The 24,353-nt window shown below is 40.0% G+C and overlaps 1 protein-coding gene across 1 annotated transcript in view; it reads left to right on the top strand.

Annotated features, from left to right (window-relative positions):
* Nucleotides 1-24,353, top strand: part of FOCAD (focadhesin) — a 97,400-nt gene that overhangs the window by 58,136 nt on the left and 14,911 nt on the right. Inside the window, exons 22-31 of the mRNA XM_061470846.1 lie at nucleotides 6,307-6,399; nucleotides 8,400-8,488; nucleotides 10,143-10,184; nucleotides 14,097-14,205; nucleotides 14,688-14,804; nucleotides 16,279-16,517; nucleotides 18,215-18,304; nucleotides 20,805-20,952; nucleotides 22,804-22,923; nucleotides 23,927-24,049. Of these exons, the coding sequence (XP_061326830.1) occupies nucleotides 6,307-6,399; nucleotides 8,400-8,488; nucleotides 10,143-10,184; nucleotides 14,097-14,205; nucleotides 14,688-14,804; nucleotides 16,279-16,517; nucleotides 18,215-18,304; nucleotides 20,805-20,952; nucleotides 22,804-22,923; nucleotides 23,927-24,049 (1,170 nt within the window). The remainder of the gene's footprint in view (nucleotides 1-6,306; nucleotides 6,400-8,399; nucleotides 8,489-10,142; nucleotides 10,185-14,096; nucleotides 14,206-14,687; nucleotides 14,805-16,278; nucleotides 16,518-18,214; nucleotides 18,305-20,804; nucleotides 20,953-22,803; nucleotides 22,924-23,926; nucleotides 24,050-24,353) is intronic.

The following is a 24,353-nucleotide window of genomic DNA, read 5'->3' as shown; positions in this document are numbered from 1 at the left end:
CTGTCAGCATAAAGCTTAGAGAAAATCGTGAGGTGGATGTAAAGACCAAGAAATTACAGTTAACCAGGAGCTAACAAGCATCCATTCACTTTATTTCTAAAAATCCCCAGTAGTTGACATTTCCTTAGTGATTAGCAGTCTTCAGTATAATTGATGTACTGGGATAATAAGGTTTTTGTCTCTTCAGTGCTTTGCTCTATGCTCATATCTGTAGAATCTAAAACTACTGGTTGTGTATCTGTATGCTTAGTTGCCATTATTACACTCAGTTTTGTGAAAACTGGGGCATGGCGAGGGGCTTGAGGCAACCAGTTTCATTTTTGTAAGATTCTTTATGTGTAGAAGAGTAATGTCTGAGATTCTGCTGCCAAAAAATAAAATAACTAGTTGTGTGAGGTCTGTATGCAGAGGATGAATGTTTAAAAGTCTATAAAGCATACAAATAACAACTACGTGGGTTTAGCTGCCATTCAAATCTGAGAGTGACAGCGATAATGAAAAGGTAATTTAGAATCATAGAATCATAGGATCGTTAGGGTTGGAAAGGATCTTAAGATCATCTAGTTCCAACCCCCTTGCCATGGGCAGGGACACCTCACACTAAATCATGTCACCCAAGGCCTCGGCCAGCCTGGCCTTGAACACTGCCAGGGTTGGAGCATTCACAGCCTCCCTGGGCAACCTATTCCAGTGCCTCACCGCCCAAACAGGAAAGAATTTCCTCCTTATATCCAACCTAAACTTCCCCTGTTTAAGTTTTAACCCGTTACCCCTTGTCCTATCACTACAGTCTCTAATGAAGAGTCCCTCTCCAGCATCCCTATAGGCCCCCTTCAGATACTGGAAGGCTGCTATGAGGTCTCCACACAGCCTTCTCTTCTCCAGGCTGAACAGCCCCGATTTCCTCAGCCTGTCTTCATACAGGAGGTGCTCCAGTCCCCTGATCATTCTCGTGGCCCTTCTCTGGTCTTGTTCCAACAGTTCAATTTACTATTAAACCTTAATGGGCCAGAAATATTCTATCTCCTGGGTGCTACTCTAGATGAGGGAGTGCATACACCTGTAATACCTGTCAGCAAAATCAGATCGAGATGGTGCAGAAGGCGATTTTGATGTCATTTGGACTGGTATCTCACAGGAGGCAAAACGTATGTTCAGTAAACAGTAATGCATTTAAAATGTTGTATTGCTCTTTACTGGTGGCTTGAAAGAGGAGGACCATCTTTCCCAGAAATGGGGATGTGCTCTTCAACTGATTATTAAACAGAGCTTGTTAACCTCTCTTTGAGAGGACATGTAAGCTACTGTAGTCGCAGTGGTCAGAAATCACACAGAGCATGGGTTTTCTTTGTTTTTTCTCTACAGCTGCCTGGATCAACTATACAAGAAGCCCTGTGAGGTTATCACAGTCACCTGGGCTAGGTTAGCTAATAGTTACCTGTGTCTGGTTCAGTTTTGGGAGTAAATCTAGGAGCTTACAGGAATAATCTCTCACCAGCTTCACTTATCTGTGTTGTGAAAATTAATTAGGATTAGTAGTCACATATGTTCACGTCATGCACCATATGTTTTGATGGTTCTGTAAATGTATGTTTTGAGTTACTAGGCTTTCAGCTAGCTACCCATCTTTTCTTTCTGTAATGGAGGTAAAGGGAATGGTTCATGCTATATGAAAAAACAGCAGCCTTCTTTTGACAGTTGAAACCAATGCAGTGCTTTTAGAATGAAGGATGGTCTTGCTTTCACATGTTTCTCAATATTCCAGTGCTTTCTTTGTGTTGAAAATAGCACAGTTATTTTGCCCTAATAATTAGTAATATTTACAGACACAATTGCAAAGTTGGGTGCCAGCGATGAGTTGTACACTATTAAATACTGTTCTACAAACAATGATTATGTTAGGCGCTCTGCATGCTCACAGAGCATTCCTTGCTTCTATTTTGAAGCACATTCATTAGATATACCGCGATGACTTGCATCTTTGAGCACTGAAGTGGGAAACTCCTTCTGTACATTTCCTACCTGATCTCATTTTGATATGATCAAGAGATTTATGGCCTTATTTAAACCTTATATGTGAAGTACCTTAAGGTGATAATTGGATTTCCTGGAGCAGAATTCACTGTAGTGTATTTGTCTGTGCCAAGGTATTTCTGTGGATGTAGTTCAGATTATGAACTGCTTTGTGCTGGTTTTCACTCCTGAATTTACTGAATATATCTCCTCCAGTAATGAAACGGTATTCAGGAATTAAGTTTGTAATCTGTAGGGTTTTGCTTTCCTTCTCCTCAGTCTAATGTGCCTTGGAGAAACTCGGACTATTTTTTTTCTCACAAAGGAATGCTGGGAAAGGACTTAAAAGTATAGGCACACAAATACGTTAAAAAAGAGCCTCTAAGCAAAATTTGAAATTAAAAGAGATGCTGCTTCACTCTTTCACGGATGTGAATATGTAATGCTAGCCTCATTTATGAACTGAGGCTGCAGTTTATATGCTACAGATATGAGAAGGACATTTTAAATATGTGCCTAAAAATTTAAATGACATATGGGTATTGTTTAAAACATGTTTTCACACCCACACATTTGTTAGAGATGACTGAAATTAGGAATCAAGTGAGTTGGCAGGGCTACTGAGGTGGAAACCTGTTGTAGTTAGTAAAAGAAGTTACTGAGATTCCCTGTCTCCCTGATCTACAACAGGTTTTAAGATTGGCCGTAAATATTAATGGTATCATCATTTCTAAATTCTGTAGGCAGTATTCTCTCTATTAGATATCTAATAGAATAGAATAGATAGAAACAGGCTTAATTTCACAGTTCCCTAAATTTGTTTCATGTGCCCTCATGTGCTTGCATCAGTGCAAAACAAGTGAGCAATACACAAAGATCACTGGCAAACACAGTGGTACCAGTGCTGAAAGTGAGCTCATCAAGACCTTGCCAAGGTGTTTGATTTTTAGTTGGAGTGCATTGGAGAGGGGAAACAACCTTCTGATTTCATTTGATATTATTTTTCAGTCTTGCAGGAGCGTGCAAAATTTGTGCCATGTGTATTCAGAAGTGTTGAAGTACAGGAGCAGGATCTCCCGTGGTTTGCCAGCATTCCCTGTCTTGCAGTTTGGCCAACTCAGTCTATGCTTGTGTGTCTTTTCAGGGAGACATGCTCTTAAGCTTTGATCAACAGGTTCATATTACTAGGTCCTAGCTCATGCAGTTTCTTACTGCCTCAGGTATCAGGCTGCAGCTCGTCCTTGAAAACTACTCAGCAGCCTGGCCTGGCTGTGCTGCCTCCTGAGAACATCACAGGACTAGTGTGGCAGTCTTTCACTACCACTCATTGGTTCAGAAGTCACTTAACCTTCCTTCCCTCTGCCTCCCACTTGCCCAGTATCTTCTTACACATAAACTGCATGCTCAAAGGAATCTGAACTTCACTTACTGTCAGCTTTGTCTGTGCTTGCTAGTATTAGTTAATGAATGCTTAATGTAGTTGTTGTCATTGTGTGTCCAGTGATAGAGGAGGAGTAAAGAATGCTGCTTTCCTGTACTGAAATAGCAGGTATCAGCACTGGCTATGTGATAATCTTCAGCACTATACCCAATCATTTTCAGTCATAGGTGAAATCTAGTTGAGTGTTCTTTGTCATGTGAAGATGTTATATTCCCTCTTGTCTTCCTCTCATTCCACTTTTTGTAAATGTTTACTGTCATGAAGAAGGTCAAATAATCAAAAGTTGCTCAGCAGTTCTGCTGGTCATCAACTATATCTGCGAACTTTAGGTAAGATGTGTGAGTTGTGAATAATACATTCCTAATTAGACAACATGGTCTAATTTGCTTTAAATGTGACAATACACCCAAAGCTTTGTATTTCCTGCCAGAGCATCTGAAGTGTTTTGAAGGCCTGTTTTTGTTCTAATGCACAATTATGGATTATGGGGTGAGCTTCATAGATCACCATGAGACAAATCTGAAATAGTTCCAGAGCAGAGACAAAGGGAAAGGCTGGATGTGCTGCAGATGCCTCTGGAACCTGAGGTACACAATTCTGACTAGGGCCTTGACTGCTTATCAACAAGGGATAATGAATTCAAATTTAAACAGGGGAGCTCCAGGTTAGATACAAGGAAGAAATTCTGTACTGTTGGAATGCTGAGGCACTGGAACAGGCTGCCCAAAGAAGTTATGAATGCTCCAGGCTGGACAGTGTTCAATGCCAGCTTGGATGGGGCTTTGAGCAACCTGGTTTAGTGTAAGGTATCCCTGGCAATGGCAGGGTGGTTGGAACTAGGTGATCTTAAGGTCCTTTCCAGCCTTAACCTTTCTGTGATTCTGTGCTGATGAGCAGAAATGAGAGGGGTGTGTGAATAAGATTTTGGCTAAAAAGGTAATTATTTTGATAGATTGACTTTTAGATTTTATTTATTTGCATAGATGTATTAGTACTTATGCAAAATCATTTTAGGTTTACCACTAACAGTGGGCATGAAGTTTTAGCATGGTCCTATACTTTTTGTTATAAAATCCATGTTGAGAAAGAGTATTGTCTGCTTTATGTACATTACGAGGGGCATAAAATAGAGAAGATGAACCAGGAAGCCTTAGGAAGGTACTTAGCAGACAAGGAGAGTTCAGTTGTTTATCTTGGTTGACCAGTATATACAGAGAGGCCAGTAGAGCAAGATGGGGAAAGGAGGGGTTTGCGTATATAGAGGCGTGGAGTAGTTTACATTTTAACAGTGACTAGTCTCCATAATAAAATAGGAGGAATAAAAACCTGCCAGGATTAAGCCTGGCAAGATTAGTTACTCTGAGTGGGCTTTGCACAATTTCTGATCTCAGGGTTTTTCCATTACCTGCGGAGTCTGTCGTGTTCTTTAATTTAGAAATAAAATGTGAAGGCTTAAGCAGTGGATACTGAGATACCCCATCTCACCTCAGCCTGACATTTTTGCCTCTCCTTTATTAAATACTGATTACCTGGAAACTGATGATATTAAGTAACTTACTTCAGTGGAGTCTAAATGGCTATGGTGACATTTTCTTCATCTTGTTGGCAGAGGCAGAAATAATTGGACAGTAGAAAGAAAAATAATTCTGTATGTCCACCTTTGAATATATAACAATGCACAGCCATCATTTTAACTACAGAGCTTATGTTGGGTTTGGATCTGAAAACATAGCAGTTAGGACACCTGTACTCTTACTATAATAAAATATTGCTGCAATTAGGACAGTCATGGAGAGAGGGAAATAGAGACTCTTCTAATTAGTTGTGATACGCAATTTTTAATTAATATATTTTGATTTATAAATGGGATAATACGTGAATAGTGGGGGGAGAAATGGACATTATTATGCAGGTCTCTGTTGTCTGGAAAAACTTCCTTAATGGCCTTGAATTTGTGACCCATTCTATTTCACTTAGAGCTGTAATTACTTCCTTAAACTTTCAAGGGCTAGGAAATGGCTTGTCACTGAGATCACTTGACTTCATTTTTGTTTTTAAACATGCATGAAAAAGTTAGTTTGCTATGATACTTATTGAAGACACCAACCTTGGGCTCCTGAGAGAAGTCTGTGCACTTGTATCAAATTGTGTAGTTGACTGAGTTACTCCTCTGTTGTGAAGTTGAGGCTGTCATACCTGTGTAAGATTTGAAGGCAGGCAGGGACAGCTGCTGCATACTTCTTTAAATTATAACTGAGGTGGTCTTGTTTCCCTCTTGTGAGTTCTATGCTGGTGCTTCCTAGAAGGAAACCTTGTCATTGCTTTCTTTTTTTAACAATTTCCTTAAAGGAAGTTTGAACTCTGTATTTGAACATAATTATATATACCCCAGTCACAAACACTAACTTAATTTAAATAATCTCCCCTGTATTTTGATATCATCTACTTGTGTTTATTTTATGTCTGTTTAAAGCTTTTAGAAACACCTAAGCTTTACAAAAACTATGACATATGTAAGCGGCACCATCATCTTTGTTCTGTGTGTCTGCCAGCACTGCCAAGTGTGGTGCTTATTGCCGCATAAAATTCCACTACTCTCTCTGGGATCAGTTATCTGACCTGCCTGAAGCAACCATCGGTAACGAAGCTGAAATTAACTTAGTGTGTTAACCAGAAAGGATAACAAAAGTACATTATCATTTTAGTTTCCTACACCCATGTGTAACATCTCACAGGTTTGAGCCTGCAGGATTGTTGTTACAATGAATGCCTGCAAATCGCAGCTTGGAGAACATACATTCTGCTATGTTAGCCTTAATGTAACCAATTCTACCCTTTCTGGTGTCACACAGGTTAACATTCAACCTTCCGAATGGCACCGCTCCATACTGCTGCCACAGTCCTGGTTAGGATTTATGAGTCGAACCTACAGTGCAATCCTGCAGGTAATTTTGAGGTTCATAATATTGTGCACACTAATATTCATTCAAGTGGTATGAGTTTTATTTTTACCAGGAAGAGCATCCTCACAAGTTACAGTAAGCTTGAGGTGTTTAATGGTAAAATTTATGAAAAAGAAATAAGATGAGTCTTAAGTTAGTATCGGTACAAGCTGGGATACTTTGGAGAAGTATAACTTCTGCTTAAGTTTAGGTTCATGCTGTTTGGTTCCTGGGTCAAGCTGCAGAATGTTCCAATTCTTAGAATTTTTAGAATGTGATATTTTAGCTAGAGCTCTGACCTGTTATTCTGAGTGAGAATTTTGTTATTAGAGTACCACAAGGGGCACAAAAGCTATCAAGGAATGATTCATTAAACAGAACTTCTCTTCATTGGCATACAATGCTGTCACAGTATGAAGGACTCACCTTTTTATTTTATTTTTTTTTTCCTATCTCTAAGGGTTAGGAAATATCTTAAATCCTCTCTTTCATTAGATTACCTGACCTGGTATCTAGAGCAGAATGTTTTTTCCACAGGAAAATTATCAAAAAAACTTTTAACAGACAGCTGACTTGCGGAAGGCTCTCTTTGTGCTACTAGAAAGTCGTTTGTATTTCCAGGCCACATCAGCTATTTTCAGTGTGAGCATCTCGGGTTGCAGAGCAAATTCTAGAAGCTTTGATTGTTCCTCTTTTTGCTGTGCAACAAAACATAATCTGCTCTCACATTTTCAAAACAAATTTTATCTTGGCCATCAGCAAAATACCATATTCTAAGTGAGCGTCCCATTGCAAAGCAGGCAACAGCTACTTAAATTGTAATTTTAGGTTGTAACTACAGAGGGGGCCATTGTTGCTTGCATGTAATTACTTTTTTTATTTTACTTCCACTCTGAGTCAAGATGTAGAAAGCTTGGCATTTACCAGATTTGTTTCTGAAAGCCTCTGTTGGATCTTGTACCATTTTCCTGGGCAATAGGGTGTATTGTTTCTGAAGTCCCTCACTGGAGACCTGGTATCTTTACTTACTCCCTTTGCTTCTGTAATACGTATCATCTGAGATGGATGGACAGAAGAGACAGCAGTATGAGTAGTCTGGATAGTATGTAGTTCAGTATTTCTGAACAGCTAGTAACCATTTCTACACTTTAGAGGCAGGCATTCAGAGAGTCCAGTGCACCAAAACACTTGCTTGAGGATTTTTTTCCCTTTGAACACCTGAAAGTCCTCGTCTACTCACATGCTTAAGCACTTCCACCAGCTTGTGCATTCAGCATGTTTTTGAGACTTTCTGTAACCTTTTGTGTGACATACGAATTTACAGGATAGACTCTATTGTATTCTCAGGGTTTCTTTGCACACCCAAACTATAAGTGTTCAATACCTGAACCTGGCTATATTTTTTTCAGTTAAGACTTAATAATCTACTAAGGAGCAGTAACTGACAACCTAAACAAGTTGAGATGTAATTTGCATTGAGATGGATACTGAACATTAAAACAAAGCTGCTTAATGTGTTTAGAGAACAATTGTTTAAGAGGCCAGAATCCATATACTCGCCTTTAAAATATGGAAATAACTGCTGTAGGAGGTCGCAGGGAGGTTAGATAATAGAAAGGGAAAGGATGAGGAATTCTGCTTTAAGTAGTGAATCAAAAAAAGTGATGTTTTGCTGTTACAACCCATGTTAGCTAGCAAGCTTCTAAATCTTATTTCCTGCTCGTTGTACCCCTTCCAAGGGAACTTGTATCTTTGCATGGTCTAGGAGAGATGGCTCAGTATGTGTGGCTGTTTGTGCCATCTGCAGTTTGTTTTCCTCACTCAGAATAAAAAATTACAAATTTTTTACCTAATACGTTGTATATTACATCTGAAAACCAGTCAAGTTCACTTATAAAGTAGCCCTCTGATGAAAGACAACATCTGTTACGTAAGTGTTCTCTGAGGAAATGTTACTATGATGATTTGCTGTGAAAGATCTGACTTACTCTGTAATCCTGCAGGGCAGGCACGCAGAGCTGGAGATGCAGTTAAAACATGGAAAAGAGAATCCTGAAGAGGTGCAATACAAACAATTTACAGCCTGGCTCTGGTAAGGAAGTGCTTATTTGGTTCTCATCACTCGTAATGGCAAGTGAAGGGGCAGAGAAGGGCAAGACTTCAAAGCCTGTAATTTTGCAAGTTTGAAGACTGCATGAGCACTATTGAAAAGCAAAACAAAACAGACACTAGATACAATGGCCAAAGTGCAGGGGGATTGGGAAGAAGCTACTAGGTAACTGTCTCCAAGGATTCCATGTGCATGGGTTCCCAGGTACCTTCCCCTCTACAGTGTCTGAAACTTTGTCGGATAAGCAACTGGAAGGAGTAGAAAATTCTGTTTGTTTTGTCTCATGTTAAAGGAGACAAAACAAATGCAGCAAGCAGAATTTACTCGTAGAGACTAAATGAGCTGTCTCACTGAAAATGTCTTGAAAAAGCCATGGTGTCCCTGCCCATGGCAGGGGGCTTGGAACTAGATGATCTTTAAGGTACCTTTCAACCCATTCAGTGATTCTGTGTCTGTTTTATTCCAGCTAAATCTAGATTAAAGGGTTTCATAGAAAGATTAGTTTGCATTTCCTAAATAGTGTGAATGTAAGATACATAAAAAATGAACAGAATTCCTTGTAATTTACTGCTTTGATTTCTCTTCTGTTAACACAGAGCCCGGTGTTAGCTTTCATATCTTTTACTATAATTGCTTGGTGCTTCAGGGCTTTAACTTCAGTACCATTTAGGCATTTGTGTTACTGGTTGGGTTTAACCTGCTTGTGGACAGCTTGATATAAACTTCAGTGTTAACGCTTTATTGTGCAAGTACTGTGAAATTTTACATTCATATTTGCTAAGTTGATGTGTTTCTGGTGTAGACGGGTTTGAAACTCTCTGCAAGTACAATGTGGTTTTATGAAGGAAGCCTGAGTAGGTTTCTTTTACAGCCTGAGAATAACTCAGTCTTATAACATACAGCCCTATTTTACAAGGCATGCATAATCACATACTGTGGACCTGTGATTGTAGTGTATCTTTTTATGTTGGATAAAAGTCACGACCAGGCTGATACTGTATGTTATAGTGACAGAGGATATGTTTTCTCACCTGAACTTTGTAATATAGAAGACTCACTGCATCTCTGCTTCTGTCTTGATAGGAATGCAAAACTAAACAGATGCAGACAAGTAGCCTATTATAAATCAGCTACACTAATGCGTAAGAAATTTTAGTTACTCCTATGGCTTTCATTTAAATGGATTCAGGTTACTATACTGACAAATGGCATAACTGCCTATAGTAGTTTCCAGGAGTGTAGTAAGTGTCGGATAAATTGTTATGTTTATCACGGTAAAATATTTTCATTTTATTAAGGTGAGAAATATCACAGTGATCTAGAATCTTATGTTAACAGGTCAATGGACATATTTATGGCTATTATATGAACCTGTATTTTACAAAATGTGGTATGAAGTCAAATAAGAGGCATTTATAAAACACTGGTAGAATATATGACAATGAAGAAATGTTTGGTGGTACATTAGCACTTTTACAATTTTAGTGCTTCTGATTAATTTGTGCGAAGTCTTCTGATAGCAAAATGAGGTATTTGTTAACCTAGAATGGACATGTGTAAGGCATAAGGGGAATTCAGCTAAGTTCATGCTACAGTTTAATGAACATGGTGTAAACTCTTTCTGTTTCTGTTGCAGGGTCAGAGATACGTTGACTGATATCATCAAAGGTGCTTCCAAGTAAGAATTATGAATTTGTTACAGATGAGAATGAGTTCTGTTTTGTGGCAGAAGATGTAAGATAATATTTTCTGCAATTGGTTATATGCCAGTTTCATTATTTCACATGACTGGTTTTTAGGAAAGGAACTCTTTCCCAACCTGTGCCATGAGATTTTTACTACAAATTGTGTCTATTAGAAAGTCTGATGCTTAATGTTTTGAGTAATACCTGGGTAGAGCTATGTGCACTACTAGGTCTTTTTTTAACTAGCAGCCTCAAGTAGCTTCACTTCCCTAGTCCTGCTTGTCACACTATTTCTGATATGAACAAGAATGCCGTTGGCTGCTTTGGCTGCCTGGGTATACTTCTGGCTTGTGTTCAGCCAAGCACCCACCCTTTGGATATTTATGTGCATTAATGAGATGCCCTCTCAGTCTTCTCTTCTCTAGACTAAACATGCCATGCTCCTGCAGGATCTCCTTGTAAGAGAGGTGCTCCGGACCCCTGATCATTCTTGTAGCCCTTCACTGAACTCTCTCCAGTAGTTCCTTGTCTTTCTTGTACTGAGGAGCCCAGAGTTGGACCCAGCACTTGAGATGTGACATTACCAGGGTTGAGTAGAGAGGGAGGATCACTTCCATGGACCTGCTGGCCACAGTTCTCCTGATACCCAGGATACTATGAGCATTCCTGGCCACAAGGGCACACTGCTGGCTCATAGTCAGCTTGTCATCCACCAATACTCCCAGGTCCTTCTCAGCTGAACTGCTCTAGTGTCACAGTATGCTAGAGATTGGAAAGGACCTCAAAAGATCATCTAGTCCAATCGCCCTGCCAGAGTAGGAACACCTAGATAATGTTACACAGGAATGTATCCAGGCGAGTTTTGAATGTCTCCAGGGAAGGAGACTCCACAACCTCCCTGGGCAGCCTGTTCCAGTGTTCTGTCACCCTCACTGAGAAGAAGTTTCTTCTCAAGTTTAAGTGGAACCTCTTGTGTTCCAGTTTGTACCCGTTACCCCTTGTCCTATCATTGTTTGCCACTGAGTAGAGCCTGGCTCCATCCTCGTGACACTCCCCCTTTATATATTTATATACACTAATAAGGTCACCCCTCAGTCTCCTCTTCTCTAAACTATAGAGACCCAGCTCCCTCAGTCTTTCCTCATAAGGGAGATGCTCCACTCCCTTAATCATCTTAGTTGCCCTGCGCTGGACTCTCTCCAGCAGGTCCCTGCCCTTCTTGACCTGAGGGGCCCAGAACTGCACACAGTATTCCAGATGGGGTCTCACCAGGGCAGAGTAGAGGGGAAGGAGGACCTCTCTCGACCTACTAACCACCCCCCTTCTAATACACCCCAGGATGCCATTGGCCTTCTTGGCCACAAGGGCACAGTGTTGGCTCATGGTCATCCTGTCGTCCACTAGGACCCCCAGGTCCCTCTCCCCTACACTGCTCTCTAACAGGTCGTTCCCCAGCCTATCCTGGAACCTGGGGTTGTTCCTGCCCAGATGCAGGACTCTACACTTTCCCTTGTTATATTTCATCAAGTTATTCCCTGCCCAACTCTCCAGCCTGTCCATGTCTCGCTGGATGGCAGCACAGCCTTCTGGCGTGTCAGCCACTCCTCCCAGCTTAGTGTCATCAGCAAACTTGCTGATAGTACACTCAATTCCCTCATCTAAATCATTGATGAATATATTAAATAATACCGGTCCCAGTACTGACCCTTGAGGCACTCCACTAGTTACTGGCCTCCAACTAGACTCCGCCCCACAGACTACCACTCTCTGGCTTCTCTCCTTCAGCCAGTTCACAGTCCACCTCACTACCTGATCATCCAGACCACACTTCCTCAATTTAGCTGTGAGGATGCTGTGGGAGACTGTGTCAAATGCTTTGCTGAAGTCAAGGTAGACCACATCCACCACTCTGCCATCATCCATCCACCGTGTTATTTCCTCATCAAAGGCTATGAGATTGGTCAAGCATGATTCCCCCTTGGTGAAGCCATGTTGACTGCCCCTCATAACCCTCTTATCCTTGATATGCCTTAAGATAGCACCAAGGATAAGGTGTTCCATCACTTTCAGAGGGATGGAGGTGAGGCTGACCGGTCTATAGTTACCCGGGTCCTCCTTCTTGCCCTTTTTGAAGACCGGAGTGACATTTGCTTTCCTCCAGTCCTCAGGCACCCCTCCTGTTTCCCAAGACTTGGTAAAGATGATGGAGAGTGGTCTAGCAATGACTTCCGCCAGTTCCCTCAGCACCCGTGGGTGCATCCCATCTGGACCCATGGATTTATGGATGTCCAGATTGCTCAACTGGTCTCTAACCCATTCCTCATCGACTAAGGCAAACCGCTCCGTTGACCTGACTTCATCTGAGGTCTCAGGGGTACAGGCCTCTTCAGGACTGCCTCCGGCAGAGTAGACAGAAACAAAGAAGTAGGGTCAGCTCCCAGCCTGTGCTGGTACTTGGGGTTCTTCCTGTAAGTGCAGTACCCTACACTTGCCCTTGTTGATGCTCATTAGGTTTCTCTCCTCCCAATTCTCCAGCCTATCAAGGTCCAGCTGAATGGCAGCACAGACTTCAGGTGTACCAGCCATTCACCCCAGGTTCATATCATCACCATTTGCTGGGGGTACGTTCTATCCCTTCATCCAAGTCATTGATAAACAAGCTGAGTAAGACCCGACCCAGTATTGATCCCTGGGGAATACCAGTTACTACAGGCTTCCAAATGGATTCATGAAATATAACCTGTTTGAAGTCAATGGCCAGCAACACCAAATGTTTACATAGATTGGGTAATTATTTAAGGCATGAGATATGGGGAGATTTAAAAGAACTTAACTAAGCACCTGGTTGTAATTACTTGTAGGTATCTCTTATCTGAAAGGAAATAGTTCTGGTGTTCAAAGCAGGAGAGTTCAGTGACAGTCGATTAAGACCTGTGTGTCCTGTTTTAAAAAGAAAACCAGAAATCAGGTGGGGTTTGGATTGGAAACAACTGCCTAAATTTTCACTTTTAAAATTAAATTTAAAATAATAAAAAAAAATAAATAGATTTTTACAGCAACAATTGAGGAGGATTTTAGGAATGGAAGACTGGTGCAAAAAGTGTAGTACACTGGTTTAGACTGTAAGAGATCTAGTACAGTTGTGTTGTTCAGCTGCTATTGTAAAACAACTAGGTTCCAGCAGGATTATATTGTAATATGTTTTTCTGTGAGTAACTGTGATACTGACATCTATCTTTTCATGAGACTGAACACAAGTTAAACTCTCTCATTCCTAGATGGCAGATTTATGTATTTTTTCTTGAGTTCTGAAAGTAAAGGTTTACATCATGGTATAACTTAGTACTCCTTGAAACCTGTTGTTTTCCTTTTATGTTAATGTTTTCCTAGTGTAAGAAAGTAATTCATAACTTTTTTTTGAAGCTGAGATTTCAGTGATGGCTGCTTTGCTAAATCTCCTGAACAGATGCTGTTGCAGTGAAGCAGCACCTGCCTGTCTAGCATTCTCTGTTTGAAGAGCTTTTTTTTTTTGTTGTCCTATGTAGAGATGGTACTACTTAAGACCAAATGGTGCATTTCTGTGAGTGCTACTTGCTCTGCAGGGTGGCAATCCTCATTACAGTGGAAGCAAGCTTTTGTTTTTATACGACTTTGTGTGTGCTAGGCTTTATATAAAAGACAAGTATGAAAAAAGACTGAAACACTTCTCCCCCCATTTCTCCATTTCTGTTTCCTGAAGATGAAGTGGAGTAGACTTTTGCTGAGCTAGAGGACAGCCCAATAGAGTTGCTAGGTGCAGAGGCCTTCCCTTCTACCACCTGTAGCATAATTTCCATGCACTGAGATACATATTTTGTTGCCTGCACCTGTTATGCTTCTTAACGTGTTTGCCTTTTTCTGTCCAGAGACAGCCCAGTGGTGAAAGGAAACTCTATTTTTGCCTTAACTGGTCTTGCAGTTGCTGTAGCCAAATATGAAAGCAGCCTTTCCTCAGACATTGAAGGGATGCCTGAGGTGAGTCAATGTAGGAAAAGGTTTCTCTACTCTTAGTGGAATGTAAGGAAGCATGTTTGGTGTGCTGGTAAGTGGATGTGAAGTACTTCGCAGTTTGAAGTTCAAATTTCACCCTACACAGTGAATGCCATCTGGTAGCTGCTGTATGATCTACACAAAAGGAGATAGAGTGTGTAAGCACATGAAAAGCCAGACTAACACATTTATTTTTTGGTTTTGGCAGATGAGATAGGGATCTAGTGGACACTGAAAGCCAGCTAGCCTCCTTTCTCATTTTTGATGCACTGAATAGTACCTGATGAAAAATAGTGTCTCAAGGATCAGCCCTGGCGAATAAATCGTTCTACTTGCTGTACATAAGAATGACAAAATAATCTTATTCCTGATGGATCATAACTGGAACATCAGCTGTTGAGCTTCTGTTCAGGTAGGACCAAATTTAAGAAAAAACTCTAAAGAATATTTGGGTTTGATCTTTGCAGACTGAACCTGATTTTCTTCCCACAAAACATTGGATTTCTATGGTCACAGAGACCCTCTTTAGTATTGTGAATAGCCACTATCGCCCTAGAGGTCAAGTCTTTCCATGGTTCTACCAGGTATGTATTGTGATCTTAAAGGCAGGAAAGCATATCTGTATTTCATACCTGGTGTTCATAGTGTGGAGTTTTCTGGTCCTGCTTGCCCTGTAATAATTGTAATGCAGCAGAATTAAAACTTTCTTGCTTTTTCTTTAATTGTGTTTTCTGCTTATATTTGGGTTTGCCTTGAGTTTTTGTCTTTATTACCAGAATAGTAAAAACCACCTGTGAGGATATGTGAATGAAGGAAATTAAAAAAAAAAAACAAACAAAACAAAAAAAAAAACAAAACCACACAAAACTCAGTCAAAGCCTGGAATATTTGGCATGTATATACAAAGTAAAACCTTCTAATGTGAATAGGCTCTCCTCAGACCACATTATCAAATGCTGGAGTGATTGTGACACCATTCCTCAGAGCTCTGAAATGCATACCTTTCTCAAAACCTAATCGTTATGGAGCCAGTGATTCTTATTTCATGGCACAGGGCCCCTGCCATCGCTGATAGGGGATGTAGATTACCAAATCAAATATAGTGTTAAATTAATGCTAGACTGGTTGGACATAAAGAGATTCAACTACTTGCTTGGCACTAGCAGTTCTTGCTGAATTGTTCTGTGACTTCTGCCTTTGAAAATAATGCTGTTTAACAAAGGTGGTTTTGAGATGGAACAATGTGATGATGCAATTGTAAAATTCACTCTGTTTAAAAATAAATAAATTTAAATCTTACATTTGTAAAACTCTTAAGGCACACAATAGAAATTGCTGTTCTACAGGGTGCCTTGAATCCTGACGGGATTTTTTTTCTGCTCCTTTTCAGACTTGCATGTGGAAGTAATAAATATACATTAGGCTGTTACTTAGAATCAGTTCATTGCTATATAAGTAGAGGTAGCTGTATGGATTTTCCATTTCAAAATGGAAAGGAATTAAAAACCTTCGTAATGGATCTTCCTTCTGGAAAGCATCTCTACCTGTTATCTTGCATGATATTATGACATTTTGTCATCCTAGGTGCTTTTAAGTTAGTGCTTTTTTTGACTCATTAAATCCTTGGTGTGTTGTAATTACCCAAGTACATTAATATCATTGCTGGTTTCTGTTTGCCCTTCTGATCACCCTGCTGGATATTTTAACAAGGAAGTTGAAAAGTCAAATAGACCAATGTATTTATCTGTAGGGTAGCTATTAAATTCACCCTGCCTTATCCATTATTTACAATGTCATGCTTAGCAGTCTTCACTTAAAAATTATATTCTGCAATACCCTAGTTTTAAGCTTTTACAAGGTAAGGCAAATGGAAAAGTTACCCTAAGCAATTCCATGAAACATCATTTATTGACAGATTGCAATACGTCTGTGACACTGTTTGCTGTATAGGTATTTATTTTAAATTCCTGAGGTTTTGAGTGTTACTACCTGGAAAAGAATTTTATTTCCCTCTCCCAAGAAGAAAGGAAAATAAAAATCCTTTTTATGTTTTTATAGAAATCCTATTCAGGTGAAAATACTGCCAGTAGTATAGCTCGTTCCTGTGCAGCCACTGCTTTGTCTCTCCTGGTGCCAGTTTTCATTGTATCATGGAAGGAGAAGGTTGAGGATGTCCTGAATATGCTGACTGACAGGTTGCCTGGAAAACGAAATGCTGATGAGTCTCAAGCTGTTCAAATCCACATGGGCCTTGGGCTGGGGATGTTTATCTCACGTTTGTATGAAGAAAAAGTCAGGTAACAATTACCATATGTAATGTAGGTGTGCAAATAGCTTTCTTCTTTTTCCTGCATATAGTCTTAAGTTCTGAGGAATTCAAAGTATATACAGGTCATAGGCAAATGAGTCTTGTGGGGCTTTGCAACATTTCTTAAAAGGTATCTTTTATTACCAGTCTTCACCACCCCCTGCCCCGGTGCTATCCTGGATATTTTGCCATTCTTTCAGTATGAATGATTAATTTTCATAACATCCTTGGATACCGCAAAACAGTCACCTGGAAGCGCCACACATACACTTTAAAGCAGGACTAGCTGCTGTAGGAGACTTAATTGTAAAATAATTCACAGTTCTCATCCATTCCTTTCTTAGAGGTGCTCTGGAGACGTGATAGTGTCCACTTATATCATGTGAGTTATGCATATGGTAATGGAGCTACAGGAAGTAATGGACTGTCCATAAGGTGTGCTGTTAACAGCTACGTCGGCAACAAAGCAATGTTCTGAAGTTAGTAAAAAAGGCCTTCTTTACAGAAGGGTTAGCTACAGTTGCAAACTTTTGATGATTCCAGAAAAATTGAGAAGCAGGTTTGGCTTTATACTCCTCCAGCTTCTTTGCCACTAGGGATTCTGTCTGCTTGTATACCTGTAATAAATGTTTAATTGATGCACAAGCACAGGTGTCAGACGAATTTGGCTGTCAGTTGTTAATTTGCTTAGTGAGGCTAATGTTTCCAACACACCTGCCTTTGTTAAAACACTGTGCAGTGCTGTTCTGTTCTAATCTTTGTGCTCTGGCATCTTGATGCCGTGTTGCCTGTGACTCAGCCGCTCTTCTGTTGCCCTGTATAATTTCACAACTTAATCTCAGACATCCTTCCAAACACTGACTTACAACAGCAAAACTTGTGGGGATGTAGTTATAACTAATACCAAGTCATAGAGTTAGTTTGCATTAGTGTCCTGGTCATTAAGAACTATGTGTTTTGTAGGAGGGAGTCCCTGTGATGTCTTTGGAGTGAGATGTAAATGCCTTTTTTTTTTTTTAATCAGTAAGATAAGCAACGAGATGGCAAGAGAGATTGATGAAGACGGTATCTTAAAATATCATGCATTTCCTGATCAAGTTCCATCAGTAACCTCCTCCTTCTGTCAGGCATGTTCTACAAATCGTGGATGCTGGGAGCTGTAGCAATAATGATTGCCAGTTAAGGTCTTAATCATAGAATCATAGAATAGTTAGGGTTGGAAAGGACCTTAAGACCATTAAGTTCCAACCCCCCTGCCATGGGCAGGGACACCTCACACTAAACCATATCACCCAAGGCCTTGTCCAACCTGGTCTTGAACACTGCCAGGGATGGAGCATTCACAACCTCCCTGGGCAGCCTATTCCAGTGCCTCACCACCCTAACAGGAAAGAATTTCCTCCTTATATCCAATCTAAACTTCCCCTGTTTAAGTTTTAACCCGTTACCCCTTGTGCTGTGTTTTTATAATTTGTATATGTGTGTCACATTCATATAAACAAACTCATGACCAGTCATACAGTTTTCTTACAGACTAGTACCAGAACCTGTTACGGGAAGAAAAGAACTATTTACTGGCACTTTCAGTCTCAGCAGGAGATTTAATATCCTGTATGGTTTAAAGAGCAGAGCTGTGTTTTGGATTTTTTGTTTGTTTGTTTGTTTGTTTCTGTTTTGTTTTTGTAGTGATGTATCTGGTCAGCAAATGAACTTGGTTCTAATGAAGTCCCTGGATGCACTGGAAGACTCCTGCTTTGACACTAGTCTGGAGTACAGGTGAATTTGCTTCATTAGAGAAGATATTTTATTGTTTTTGAGATCCACTTCTTCAGTTTATGCTTGTATTCCCTAATTTTGCACAGACGAGTATAGGAATAGGGTAAGAAGAGAGTCTGTGCTGAGTACTTACATAGAATCACCAACTTGTGCAGGCTGGCAAGGGCTTTGAGGTACATGCCCTCCCTAAACATTTGCCCATGGACTTTACAGTCGTGACTTTACAGTACATGACTGCATTGCCCACGTCTTTACAGTCAATGTTTGAAACCTGCAAGACTGGAGATAGTGTATCTCTAGGCCCTGGCTCCACTTTGGGGCTGCCCTTATGCCCGTGTGAACATCTGATGTTTCAGCTTGCGCACCCACTGCCTCTCAGCCTCTCACCGTGCAAGAGCCCAGCTACGTCTCCTCAGTCATAGAATCATAGAATGGTTATGCTTGGAAAGGTCCTTAAGATCGTCAGGTTCCAACCCCCTGCCATGGGCAGGTACACCTCACCTTAGACCATGTCACCAATGGCTCTATCCAACCTGGCCGTGAGTACTGTCAGTGTCACAGAAGCTGCTGGGTGCCCCCAAAGCCATCCCTTTTCACAGATGAACTAGCTGTGGTCCCACAGCCTCTGCTGTCATGCAAAGTCTCCAGCCTCAATGCCTCTGTGAAATTGTTCAGTTTTATTGATGTCTTCACCCAGTACTGCTAGCCCTCATCACTGCCTGGGTCCATGTTTGACCGTGACTCAGCTTGTTGCCCTTCAGTGCCAGCACTATCAACCAAGAACTGTTGTCCAGACCCTCTGGTCCCAGCCTGTCTGTTGCCAGGTGCAGGACTGTGAGTTGGTGCTTCTTGAATTTCAGGATGTTTCTGCTGGTTTATTCCTTTTTGTACCGTCTCTTCTAGGTGAGTGTGTCCATATATAAATAGATGTATAATATTTATATATGAACATACGTGAGTGTATGCATATGTGCCTGTATTTACACACACAGGGTTTTTTTCTTTTCCATACAGTCCCTACTATGAGGTGAAAAGAATCAATGACTAATACAGCTAATCCCTGCCAATGCACTGGTAAAAAACACGGGCATGTATAGAGAACTGCACAGTCTTGCTCAGAGGCAGTGGGAAGATACCAGCAATTCTAGGAGCAGGGCTGCTCATCTTATCTGCACATGAGTATTTTTGTCACCAAACAATAGTGTAAAATTGTGTATAGAACTTGCTGTGTAAGCCATGTCCTTATTTTGTTGACTGTTCATTAATTCAGATATGCCAGTTACTTAAAAATATTGATTCCAAAAGTTTGTTTCCTCGTCTTTGCTGGAAAAAGAGACACCATTGCCAAGACACCAGTCCAAGTCAAGGCATGCTTATCTTCTTCATCCCCAGTTGCTGAAAAACATTAACTTACAAATATGACCAAAGTTGATTTCAGAAGTTTCTTTCTAAGTTGGATAGCTGAAGCTTAGAAGAATGCTTAAGATCCTAGTCTCATTTATTTGACTGCTTGCTACATAGGGTGGCTGAAATTAGCATGCTCAGGGAGATGCATGAGGGGAAAATCATCTTCAGATAAAAGATGCTTCTTTAAACTATAGTATATGCATGTCAGTGAGAGATTATCTTCAGGGCAGTGAGTATCTGCTATGCTTTTGGTATCTCATCATGGCAGCCACAACTGAGAATATTTAACACAAGTTTTCAGTATTATGACTGATGACCTGTGGAAACTGAAATGCTGTGGGAGTACAGGCACTGAATTTAGTTAAGAGTTCTCTGGTCTAGAATGGAAATTCTCATCAAATCTGAAAAACAGGCAGGGACTGTGAAGCTGTTCATGCCAGCAGCCCTATTAAATCATATACAAGAATTTATGTTCTTCTTGTTGCAATTTTAAGTATCCTCAGCATCAGGCCGTTAGTTTTGCTGAATATGTCTGCCCTGCTGAAGCTTGTCCGCTGTTACCTATGCTGATTTTAGTACCCGTTGGGTGCAAAAAAGGGACTGTCACGGTTTGAATCCAGCTGGCAGCTAAGTACCACGCAGCTGCTCACTCACACCCCCTGCACTCCTCCCCTTTCAGGAATCTGAGAGCAATGGACCATAATACAGCCAGTGGGCCTGCAATTAGTATTTTTAACTGGGATATCAGAGTTTGGGATGTTGGTATAAATCAAACGTAGAAGTTTGGATCCGTACTTATTCCTACCAGTCGATGTGCTTGTTGATGGGGCTATTGGTTCTTCAGGGACCACAAGAAATTTCTTCAGAAGAAGAAATATCAAAGCTCTGTGTATAGGATTTATTATTTTTAATACACATTTCCTTTTTATGCTGTTTTTTCATTCTGTGTCTCCTGAAAAGCATCCACCAATGTGTGAAATAAAAAACACCTGTAAAATTGACTGTAGTAGTAATTACCTACAGAGCTAATTATCAGGCATGGCCATACTTGCCACATCATACTTAATCCTTTTTCTTTTGTCTTCTCATTAAGCACTGGATGTATTTTGGGGGTAGGACTTGTTCTGTCAATTATGAGTCACAGTAACCAAACAGAGTCACGAGTGCATGTTTCTGCTTCATTGAGAAAACTCTGCAAATACCTGGACAGCAGTGAGGACCAAAGTAGATGGGTCCAAGAGGTATGACATATTTTATTGTAAACTATAAACTTTCTTTTACTTTGTTGCTTCCCTTTAATAACTATAGACTTTTACTGAAGCTTTATACCTGTGGTACTGGAATACTTGGTTTCTGTTATTTCTTTCACAATATATGGTTTTATATCTGCTGAATAAGACAGTGATAATAATAATAGAATAATCTGTAATCCTGCACAAGCATTAAGAAACTGCCTAAAAAGTTAAGACATCATTCTTTCAAGTGCTTACTTAATTCCTTAACCTCAGATTGAAAGTTAGTCTCAAGTAACTGGATATGGGTTTCTGTAATATTCAGCTTACTGCTCATCTGATCTACTAGAAAGCAGATAGTAAGTTACTGTCAGAGAGAGCCTCTGAATACTTCCTCCTTTCATATGTCTGTGTTTCCTTCTTTGAAAGCTGCTGTCTCTAGCTAATGTGAATCTTGCTCTTGTGAATGTTGCTATGGCCCCATGTGCTGTTTTCTTTCTATGTTTTGAAGAGTTAAACTGACTTCTGCTAAGTTTGCACATCTGTTTCAGTTTATGTTGCCAAGATAATTGTCCTGTAAGTTTTGATGTCGTCTGTGCACTAAGTCTGTAAACTTGTTGACATAAAACTTAAGAAGGAAAACTGATGAAACTGGAGTTTACAACAGAAACCAAGAATCAGTAAGCAGGTGTTTTGCATGAAAAAAGAAGCAACCCTGTACCTGATGTATGTAAGCCTGCAGCATCTGAAAAACTGAATTGCTTAATCTTCTGTTTTTTTCTAAGGGAGCTAGCAGAGATTGTTACTGTTATTCTTTTTCTCCCTTGGTACTACTCTGAACGCTCTTTATTAAAGGTCTTCATTCATGAAGTTTAATTTTTTTGGCAGTACGTGTATGTTGGGGATTAAAGTTTTGCAGTTTATGGTTCATGCATTAAAATGGTTTACAGCTATGAAATCATTTATCTCTCCTCAGAGATCTCAAAGTGCTTTCCTGAACTTAAACTGGGTTCACTACAGCAACTTCTGAGATTAAAGGCAGCAGATGTTTAATATCGTTAGATACTTTGGAAGAGAAGCAAAACTTACCCTTTTCAGTTAAAGCCTCTGAAGGAACTGTACAGATAATTACATGAGTAAAATTTGACCAGCACCATAGGATGAATACTACTATATTTATGAGATGCACGAGGCTCTTTGAGAGCTGTAAGTGACTGGGATGTAATCCTGTACTTGAGAGGTAACTTTGCCGTGCTGCCACAAGAGGTACAATCTGAGCATTACTTGTTCTAAGTCAGTTTGTTGTCACTCCTGCACAGTATTTAAGTTCATTTAAAACCATGTGTTGTTCTGTTGCTTAGCAAAGGATGTAAAACAGTTGGCGCAGTTGAAAATTCAGACTTCATTTTCTTCACATCAAAGTCTGAGGAACAGAAAAGCAGTGTCACTTGTGAATCCTTCTGCAAGGACATAAGGGTAGTAGTGCACTGTGTGTGGGAGACAGTTCTACTACACATTCATCTTCTGGCCTTGTGGACCTGCTTGTAGCCCTGATAGGATCACAGGATGTGTATGCTCATATAAATAACAATCAGACACTTGTGTTGAGAAGAATAACAAGATTTGTGTGGAAGACCAAGAGTTTGGCCTACATAAAACCAGAAGTACTTTCAAGCTTTAGCTGCATTTGTTTCATGATGGTGTCAATAAAGAATCTTTCAGAGAGGATATCAACATCTGAAATTAGAAATAGAAAACGTCATAGCATTTTATCATGCTAGCACATTGCTCCAAGCGCATATTGCTACAGTGGATGTGATCAGTCACCAGTTAACAGAATTAAATATTTTTATTTTTCAGGTACTTGCCTATTCTGTGGCCTGTTCCTGTGTCTCTGCTTTCAGTGTTGGCATCATAGAAGCACATGAGGCTGAGGAGGCCATGAACAAGCTACGGACCTTAGTTGAAAATAACCAGCAGGTCATAGTTTAGTGCTTGGGTTTTGGTTTAGTTCTGGTTTTCTCTGATCTATTTGATATTGGATACTGCTTTATCCATACTATAACGTCCAAGAAAATCATGTTGATTAACTTTTAGCATTAACTAACACTGAGCGTGTTGCGCATACCATGCAATAACCAAGGCTACCACTTGATCCACTGATGCATTGTCTACAGGTGTATAGCTATTACCAGACAGTGAAAAAAAAATAGATTTTATAGGTTTGATTGCATTTAGAAGGGAAGTTGGTACTTCTGAGTTACTCATGTCTTTAGTCTCTGCATTGTGCCAGTTTTTGTCCCCTTTATAACATGTTTCTTCAGATTCTTTTTCTTACCAGGAAAATACATCTACTGTGCTCTTCTGAATTTTTGCTTTCCCCTAGCCTCCAGACAGTGCATCCTAACCACAGCTTTCCCCAGGTGTCTGTTTCATCCCTAGTGTCTTAATGTTACCCTCTAAAAATTCCAAAAATAATTTCCATTATCTCCACATTACAGTGCATGTAAGTAATGCAAGTAACATGCTTGCTAGTGGGGAAAAAAACAACCAAAAAAAAAACAAACCCAACAAACAAACAAGCATAAAATCTCAAAAAAAAAGAGAAACAAACCAAAAAACCCCAAAGCAACCATTTTGAGTCAAAGCCTGTTATTATACTAACCAACTGTTTAGAATGTTTATGTGGAAAACAAGAAGTCAGAACAAGTTACCTTTGCTGCAGATTTTTTCTTTGTATCAGAAAGTGCTCTAAAATAAAGGCTCCAGATCAATCCATGTGCCAAAGATCAGTAATTAATGTCAGAAAATACTATGTTACTTGATATGAGAAAATACTTGAAATAAGAATGTATCCAGTATTTTATATGAAGACATTGCTTCTAATTATTGATAAACAATAATTGATGTTTCAATAAGTATTTAAAAGATTACAGAATAATTTTGAAGATCTGTTTTTTAATGTGTCTTTTTCATCTTGTAGACCCATGGCTTTGCTTTAGCTCTTGGTGCGATAGTACATGGATTGTCAGCTTGTGGTCATGGAAAGGCTGAAGACCTGAGTAACAGGCTAATGCCAGCCTGGATAAAACTTGTGCTTGCAGAGGTAAAGGAGCTGGAATTCATATCCTGTTTTTTGCGGGAAGAGGGAGAGTGCATATTTTAAACGAACAGTAGGGACATCATTTTCCTTGCCTTCTGCAGGAGTGATGCTAGGAAAAGTTAGGACTATCCAAACATGTTTTTTGATATTTGGAAGCAAAAATACATCTTTGGGCTGTTTGCCAAAGTTTAAAACCAAATGTTTCTCTTCTGCATGTGCTTATCTTAATGAGATCATAATTTGTACATCTTTACTAATTTGGAAGAACATCCAAGGGTAAAATCTAGGTTATTAAGTGAAGATGCCT

Source organism: Pezoporus flaviventris, unplaced genomic scaffold, assembly GCF_033815535.1.
Source record: "Pezoporus flaviventris isolate CSIRO_AGI_PZ_B2104156 unplaced genomic scaffold, CSIRO_AGI_Pfla_v1 ptg000064l, whole genome shotgun sequence".
Taxonomy (NCBI): Eukaryota; Metazoa; Chordata; class Aves; order Psittaciformes; family Psittacidae; genus Pezoporus; species Pezoporus flaviventris.
The sequence above is the reverse complement of the archived record's forward strand: the minus strand, read 5'-3'. Positions and strand labels throughout refer to the sequence as shown.